This window comes from Oncorhynchus masou, chromosome 19 (genome assembly GCF_036934945.1).
Source record: "Oncorhynchus masou masou isolate Uvic2021 chromosome 19, UVic_Omas_1.1, whole genome shotgun sequence".
NCBI classification, from domain to species: Eukaryota; Metazoa; Chordata; class Actinopteri; order Salmoniformes; family Salmonidae; genus Oncorhynchus; species Oncorhynchus masou.
The window spans coordinates 16,010,560-16,019,900 of record NC_088230.1 but is presented as its reverse complement, the minus strand read 5'-3'; the positions used below and the strand labels follow the sequence as shown (position 1 = coordinate 16,019,900).

Below are 9,341 nucleotides of genomic sequence, written 5' to 3'. Positions count from 1 at the left end.
TTTCTCGACACACTCCCGAATTGATCGATGCAATTCATGTTCCACTTTTAAATAATAAAACGAGAATGAAATTGTTTTATAAGATATTGACCTCCATAACTGTTAAACATTTAATTTGGGAAGTATATCTGTTAAATGTGTCAAGTCTCGAAATCAGACATATAAGCATGTGACACATAATTAGGCACTCCTCTCCATTCTTTTGGATTAAATTATGCAAACAGCAAACATATGCAGTGCTTGTTGTGATAACACTTCTCTCTGAAACCTGCAGCCCTGCTGTCAAGATAATTTTTACTCCCTCAGCTTTGGGACACTTGAGCAGATGGCAAAGGCACACGTGAAGGCTCAAATGGAAGGCTGAGGGATTTGTGATTTGTGATTCAGCCCAAGTTCCGTAGTTGCTTTTCAACAACTTCATCCTGCATCCATCACCTGCATTGCGGGAGGCTCTATTGTCAACTGTTCGCATTGTTTGACCAATGCGAACATGACCAAAGACAAGACTGAAATGCAGTGGCATAAAAAGTACCCAATTGTCATACTTGAGTAAAAGTAAAGATATCTTAAGTATAAAAAGTACATGTAATTGCTAAAATATACTTAAGTATCAAACGTTAAAGTACACAGCATTTCAAATTCCTTATATTAAATAAACCAGGCTGCAAAATGTGTTGTTTTTTTTATATAATGAAAGATAGCCAGGGGCACACTCCAACACTCAGATATCATTTACAAAGCATTCAAAATGTAAGGAGTACTTTTGGGTGTCAGGGAAAACATATAGCGTAAAAAGTACATTGTTTTCTTTAGAAAAGTAGTGAGGTTAAAGCTGTCAAAAATATAAATAGTAATGTACAGATACCCCCAAAAACAATTTAATTAGTATTAAAATATTTTTACTTTACACCAATGCTGAAATGGAACCAATTTGATGCGATTCATGTGTCACGATTCATACATCCAATAACAAGCACCGAGACCTGTTGACAGAGCGACTTTTGAGGATTTTACATGTTGTGGTGTTCGTCTGCAAAGTTGTTTCCGCGGTCGCAAAAAGCTAAATTAACATCACACGAACTGAATTAAATGTAAAAGGTTAAATGTAAAAGGCATTGAAAATAGAATGCTTGCGGTACGCTCAGTTGTCATTTCACAATAGCAAGCTTGTTTTTGTGAGAAATCTTTTTTAAAAAACATCCAATTTTGAAAAACGGATACTAAAATCTGAAAATACTACATGTCATGTCTAAAAATCTATATCTATCTTTCCTCTATAATGTTTTATGTCCAGATTCGAGAAGAAAGATGACGAGTTTAATGGTGAGCCTGTCACTGTCAGTTAGCCTTTTAATTCTTGCACAACATCCAGCCTAATAGATGCAATGATATTTTCCAGATTTCTGAACACGTTTTTCTTCATTGATTTAGTCATCCTAATTTTGGCCATTCTCCAATAACTTTTAAACGGATTGTGATAGAGACTTGAGGTTTAGACCTTGGCATTTCTTAGGAGTATCTACACAACTAACATACAGTATTTACCCATTTGTCAAAAGAAGTGTTTTTGATTGAACACCCTAAACATTATATCAAATGTGTGTGTGTGTGTGTGTGTGTGTATATATATATATATACAGTGCCTTGCGAAAGTATTCGGCCCCCTTGAACTTTGCAACCTTTTGCCACATTTCAGGCTTCAAACAAATATATAAAACTGTATTTTTTGTGAAGAATCAACAACAAGTGGGAAACAATCATGAAGTGGAACAACATTTATTGGATATTTCAAACTTTTTTAACAAATCAAAAACGGAAAAATTGGGCGTGCAAAATTATTCAGCCCCCTTAAGTTAATACTTTGTAGCACCACCTTTTGCTGCGATTACAGCTGTAAGTCGCTTGGGGTATGTCTCTATCAGTTTTGCACATCGAGAGACTGAAATTTTTTCCCATTCCTCCTTGCAAAACAGCTCGAGCTCAGTGAGGTTGGATGGAGAGCATTTGTGAACAGCAGTTTTCAGTTCTTTCCACAGATTCTCAATTGGATTCAGGTCTGGACTTTGACTTGGCCATTCTAACACCTGGATATGTTTATTTTTGAACCATTCCATTGTAGATTTTGCTTTATGTTTTGGATCATTGTCTTGTTGGAAGACAAATCTCCGTCCCAGTCTCAGGTCTTTTGCAGACTCCATCAGGTTCTCTTCCAGAATGGTCCTGTATTTGGCTCCATCCATCTTCCCTGTCCCTGCTGAAGAAAAGCAGGCCCAAACCATGATGCTGCCACCACCATGTTTGACAGTGGGTATGGTGTGTTTAGGGTGATGAACTGTGTTGCTTTTACGCCAAACATAACGTTTTGCATTGTTGCCAAAGTTCAATTTTGGTTTCATCTGACCAGAGCACCTTCTTCCACATGTTTGGTGTGTCTCCCAGGTGGCTTGTGGCAAACTTTAAACAACACTTTTTTATGGATATCTTTAAGAAATGGCTTTCTTCTTGCCACTCTTCCATAAAGGCCAGATTTGTGCAATATACGACTGATTGTTGTCCTATGGACAGAGTCTCCCACCTCAGCTGTAGATCTCTGCAGTTCATCCAGAGTGATCATGGGCCTCTTGGCTGCATCTCTGATCAGTCTTCTCCTTGTATGAGCTGAAAGTTTAGAGGGACGGCCAGGTCTTGGTAGATTTGCAGTGGTCTGATACTCCTTCCATTTCAATATTATCGCTTGCACAGTGCTCCTTGGGATGTTTAAAGCTTGGGAAATCTTTTTGTATCCAAATCCGGCTTTAAACTTCTTCACAACAGTATCTCGGACCTGCCTGGTGTGTTCCTTGTTCTTCATGATGCTCTCTGCGCTTTTAACGGACCTCTGAGACTATCACAGTGCAGGTGCATTTATACGGAGACTTGATTACACACAGGTGGATTGTATTTATCATCATTAGTCATTTAGGTCAACATTGGATCATTCAGAGATCCTCACTGAACTTCTGGAGAGAGTTTGCTGCACTGAAAGTAAAGGGGCTGAATAATTTTGCACGCCCAATTTTTCAGTTTTTGATTTGTTAAAAAAGTTTGAAATATCCAATAAATGTTGTTCCACTTCATGATTGTGTCCCACTTGTTGTTGATTCTTCACAAAAAAATACAGTTTTATATCTTTATGTTTTAAGCCTGAAATGTGGCAAAAGGTTGCAAAGTTCAATGGGGCAGAATACTTTCGCAAGGCACTGTATGTGTATATATATATATATACACACTACCGGTCAAAAGTTTTAGAACACCTACTTGTTCAAGGGTTTTTCTTTATTTTTACTATTTTCTACATTGTAGAATAATAGTGAAGACATACACTATGAAATAACACATATTGAATCATGTAGTAAACAAAAAAGGGTTAAACTAATCAAAATAAATGTTATAGTTGAGATTCTTCAAATAGCCACCCTTTGCCTTGACCCCCTTGCAGCCTATTGGCATTCTCTCAATCAGCTTCACCTGGAATGCTTTTCCAGCAGTCTTGAAGGGGTTCCCACATATGCTGAGCACTTGTTGGCTGCTTTTCCTTCACTTTGCAGTCTGACTCATCCCAAACCATCTCAATTTGTTTGAGGTTGGGGATTGTAGAGGCCGATCATCTGATGCAGCACTCCATCACTCTCCTTGGTAAAATAGACCTTACACATTCTGGAGGTGTGTTGAGTCATTTTCCTGTTGAAAAACAAATGATAGTCCCACTAAGCCCAAACCAGATGGATTGCGTATCGCAGCAGAATGCTATGGTAGCCATGTAGGTTAAGTGTGCATGGAATTCTAAATAAATCACAGACAGTGTCATGGTAAATCACCCCCACACCTAAACACCTCCTCCTCCATGCTTTATAGTGGGAAATATACAAGCAGAGATCCTCCATTCACCCACACCGCACCTACAAAAACACAGCGATTGGAACCAAAAATCTCCAATTTGGACTCCATAGCAATGGACAAATTTCCACCGGTCTAATATCCATTGCTCGTATTTTTTGGCCCAAGCAAGTCTCTTCTTATTATTGGTGTCCTTCAGTCGTGGTTTCTTTGCAGCAATTTGACCATGAAAGCCTGATTCACAGTCTCCTCGGGACAGTTGATGTTGAGATGTGTCTGTTACTTGAACTCTGTGAAGCATTTATTTGGGCTGCAATTTCTGAGGCCGAATGAATTTCCCGATAGGCTTGGCCAACGAGCCTTGGCGAAGTTGGTGTCTACAAAAAAACAGCATTACCATTGCTCTCTATAAGCACTTTGACAACCAATCCGTGTGACAACCAACCTTGGTCTCCCCTTTCTCCACGTGCTTTACATACGACAATTTGTTTTGAGCAGACTTCGCCAGCCGCTTTGAACAGGGTACGCGGCCCACACCCCAACCCTCACCCGGAATGCTGCATGGTTTCAAAATGTGCAATCACTTTTCACCTGTGAGGAAGCCTTGGCATAGAGCTCTGTAAATATTATACATCTTTCTTGCAATTGTGACGTGTTTTTATATATATTTTTCATTTTTAAAATACTTTTGGGGGTTTTTGATAACCAGTTGAGGGTTAAGCAAAAATATCTGTTGATGACCTCTGGAATTGCAGGACTGACAATGGCAAATCTGTTTACTTGACTTGGCTAGCTATAGCTAGCCAGCTGGCTAATCTTATTTGAATAATGCACCAACACCTGATCAACACAGCACCGGCTTTTTATTCCAACTGCTCCTGTTTCTGGAAGGATGTGGACTGTGATGTGGTGGTCTCTCAGGCTCTTATATCTCCCGAATCATCACCCAGGTAGGTACTACACATTTGTTGGTGGATGTTCCAGCCTACCTACAGAGGAGTAGCTGTGAACTTAAGACACAGAGGTGCCTGATGCAAAACTCCGGGCCTGTCTGACTGATGTTTCTCCCTCCCTGGCAGTACCATCAATGCCACCACCACTCAAGCTATACCTTTACTGAATTGCATTATTTAGCAGCACCCAGCACCCTGAATTTATTTTGATTTATTTTTTAAAAAGTGACTGAGATTGGGAGATTCTGGTCTAGAGTAATCGCCAATCCCACAACACACTGGTTAGCCACACATCTCTCATTCAAACAGTATAGCTAATTTGTTTGAATGAGGAAGTGTAGAGCACCCAAAACCACCCTGCTCACAAGACAGTGGCAAACAATACCCCCCCCCCACACACACACACACACATATACACACACTTTATGGGTGCGCTTGTTTTGCATTGTCTAGTTGGTGGAGAATTCACTTTAGAACCAATGGAATGGTCTACTTTAAAATGTACAATCTCCGCCCAACCCAAGCACTAGGCGATGCAAAAAGAATGTGCCCAACAGCTGGGAGGTTGCTGGTCTAAACCCCGGACCAGGCGACACAAAAATGGGAATGGACCTGAACTGGCAGATGGAAGGCTGCTGGTTTCTGATCCTATATACAATCCCTGGAGCAAGACATTTTAACCCCCCACAATGGCTCCCGCTGCACTGTGGCTGCATCTCAACGTGTGTGTGTGTGTGTGGGAGGAGGGGCATAAGGCAGAAGACACATTTCCATTCTCATCAATACACAGTGAAGTATCTATTTCATGCTATTGCCAGGGAGTGTTGTCCTGGCGGAGGGAGGCGGCCTGGGCGGACACTGAGGAGAAGGTCAGCTGATCAGTTAGGTGGTCAGTCATTTGATCATGTTCTGTGCTGCTAAACTCCTCCTGGTCTCTGGTCTCTGACTCTGGAGCATTATTTTCTCTGTAGAATCTCCTCCTGAAGCTCTTCAGCTGTGGCAGCTCACAACACGTCTCCACCACCACCAACAGACACACCAAGCCAAGCAACAGGTACACTAACACAGAGGGAGAGTGACGAGAAACAGGGGAGAATAAGATTAATCACACATGAAACTGATATAGTAATTCATTGGTGGTTCTGTTATGGTTATAGTAACTTACAAGTGATGGCTAGACTATAGCATGTGGTCGAGGTTATGATTGTGTTATTATTAGGGCTGTCAGAGTTGATACATTAACTCAAGTTAACTTTTTGTAATTTTATTGCCCAATAATTTTTTAGCGTGCTTAATCGTCTTTTCTGAAACCCTTCAAAATACACTGACAACATCCCAAATACCCAATCGATACAGCTAAAAACAACAATGCATTCTAAAAGAAAGTTCACTTTGAGGTTAAAGAAAGTCTGCTTTTTTCAATTTATCTCATTTTGCTAACCATTACCTTAGACCAAATCAAGTCATCAATATATGTTTTTAATGATGAAAAATCTTAATTTCTGCTTAATTTAAGCAAATTCAGAATTTGTGATTAATCATGATTAATCACAGCAAAGCCTGGAAATAACTTGATAAAAATGTTTTATCGTTTGACCGCGCTTGTTATTATGGTTAGTTTATGGTTATTATAACTCATACCCTGATGAAGAGAGCTTGCTGTCAAAATGTTGTTAAATCAATTATTGCATCGGAGCTACTACATTGGAGCCAGTGGTGTAAAGTACTAAAGTAAAAATACTTTAACATACTACTTATGTCGTTTTTGGGGGTATCTGTAATTTACTTTACTATTTATATTTTTGACTACTTTTACTTTTACTCCACTGCATTCCTAATGAAAAGAATGTACATTTTACTCCACACTCAAAAGTACTCTTTACATTTTGAATGCTTAGCAGGACAGGAAAATGGTCCAATTCACACACTTATCAAGAGAACATCCCTCGTCATCCCTACTAAACACAAATGCTTGGTTTGTAAATTATGTCTGAGTGTTGGAAGTGTGCCCCTGGCTATCCGTAAATTAATATAAATAATGTGAAATGATTTATACTTTTACTTTTGATACTTAAGTATATTCTAGCAATTATATTGACTTTTAATACTTCATTATATTTCAAACCAAATAATTTTACTCAAGTAGTAATTTACTGGGTGACTTTCACTTTTACTTGAGTCATTTTCTATCAGGGTATCTTTTACGAACGTATGACAATTTGGTACTTTTCTCACCACTGAGTGGTGTTTCCATTCTGAAAAATAACTAAAGACTGTAGTGCACCGTACTTTGGGGTTATGGTCAGTGTTGCATCATGGATAGTAGGGCTGGTTATAACAGTGGTAGTGCAGCTACCCCATCCCCTCGCAAAAAAAGCTGCACATTCTCCAAAGCCAGAATCACGTGACCTTCACCACCTTCATGTATTACACCAAGGATTCTGCATTTCGGTGCTAGATTGACAACTTACATCTACTAAACATCCATTGCTGGGACCTGAAATATAGAACCTCTGAAATTGAGAATCAATCATGAAACAGTGCGCACTGCTTTTATACACTGTATACACTTAAGGTGACATCAAACTGCATTGAACAGATTATATTTCTTATCTATGGAATCTATTGTTGCATGGCAGTAGGGCAGGCGATCTATCTTGCTTTTTCATTAGTATCTTTGACAAGGTGAATAGCAGTGAGGGCTGAGGTTCACGGCTTTGCTATGGTTAGGTTATGGTTGTGTTACAGTAACTTACGTGTAATAGCCAGCTTATATAGCGTGCGGTGAGAGTTGGGAACGGTATTGTGAGTCTCTCCAGGTACATAGTCTCCTAGGCCAATTGTAGTAAGCGAGATGAAGCAGAAGTAGAGGGACTCCAGGTAGCTCCATAGAGGCTCCAGCCTGCAGAACACTACCGCTGGTAGGAGGAAGAGGAGCAGTGCTGCAACAACGGATAGACATGCCGCATGGACAGCGGCAAACTTTGGTTTGGACACTCCCCATCGCAGGTGAAGGTACGCCACAGGCCGGCGTGTCACCAGGACCATAATTCTTTGTACCAGGGCGGAGAGGAAGAGGAGAGTGACGGGGATTCCGAGGAGAGAGTAGAACACACAGAATACCTTTCCTCCATCTGAGAGTGGTACAGTGTGACCATAGCCTGCAACAACATGCACACACACCTTTTTAAATGCAATACCTATCCTGGAGGCTGACAGCCCTGCTCAGGTACAGGCCACTTCAGATTTATCCACTTGCACTGAAAATATATATATTTTTATTGAATTTTGACAGTAATTCCCCCTCAAAGAAATAAGGTGCATGATGCTGCTGATTGCATTTAGAGTGTATTTTTTTTATTCATAGGAAGGCTTGAAATGGGCATGCATAGTACTTTGGGGGGGGGGGGGGTTGCCTGTGCTACAGACATATCAGTCCACTAATACAGGACTAGTAAAGGCCCAGTGCACTACTTTTGTGGAGAAATATATTATTCCGATTTTTCAGGAGGTGCTGCAGCACCCTCAGCATCCCTACTTATGCATGGAAGGGGTACATTGAGAGGAGAACATTGACCTGACACTTCAAACAACCCATAAACTGCGGCTTATTCAATTCATCTTAATGTTTTCACAATTATCTAGTAGTGATCCTGCTTTGTGAAACCCATCTTGAGAAGATGAAACCAACTTTAAATAACTACATTTTAGCAAAGGTTAAAATCACACTGACCAACCCACCTAAACCTACCCGTGGTGGTTAGAACTGTGCTGGTAAAGAACAGAGAGGAGATGAAGTCCCAGTTGTTTTCGCTAGCGTTACCGAGCACCGACACGCCGTAGTTACTGGCATGCAGCGCGCGGGTCAGAAGCTCCTCGAGCCTTTCGTCAGACACGCACGCGTTGTCCCAGAGAAACTTTTGCCGGGCGGTCTCCAGCTGTTCGCGCAGCCGTTGCTCATATGGAAGCTCAACGGCGGAGAAGACCCATGCGCCAAGAATCAGGTAGAGCGCATAGCCTGACAACAGCAATGCGAAACTCAGCTCTGACCGGTGTCGTTCCACCAGACTCGCGCACTGGCGGTACATTCTGAAACTGGACCTGATTTACAACTGTTTCTTTCAAATTCTGTGATGCGGTCAATTTATTATGTCTAATTTTCACATTACTGATAGTGGTTATCGATGAGAGTTAATATCTTAAAGTATTCTGTCCAGATGGTGTGATCTTCTTTTCCTCATTCCACGATACAACCCTTGTCAAGGTGACGCGCGACCTGTCCTGAGGACGGGACGCGTGACGTCGTTGGTTCTCACTGGCCAGGTAGGCTTTAAAGGTGAGGTGTGTGGTTGCAGGGCAGCCGGTCTTGCCGGTTTGGGCTGGTTGTTATCACTCTGCTGTTCTAGTGCATGACAGGGACAATGGCAATAAGGGCCCGCCTGTCGCTTAAACCAATATTTAATTACAGAATATGTTAAGGCAAGGGTCAGCTTTAGGTTTTGGCTAGTCGGT

The 9,341-nt window shown here is 41.0% G+C and overlaps 1 protein-coding gene across 1 annotated transcript; it reads right to left on the bottom strand.

Moving 5' to 3' along the window:
- Positions 1-4,720: 4,720 nt before the first annotated feature.
- Positions 4,721-9,097, bottom strand: LOC135505866 (potassium channel subfamily K member 1-like). Its single transcript, XM_064925063.1, has 3 exons — positions 8,581-9,097; positions 7,586-7,990; positions 4,721-5,888 (listed from the first exon to the last, which is right to left on the bottom strand). Exons 1-3 carry the CDS (start codon positions 8,915-8,917, stop codon positions 5,638-5,640), a joined length of 993 nt encoding a protein of 330 aa, XP_064781135.1. The 5' UTR covers positions 8,918-9,097; the 3' UTR covers positions 4,721-5,637.
- Positions 9,098-9,341: the final 244 nt, after the last annotated feature.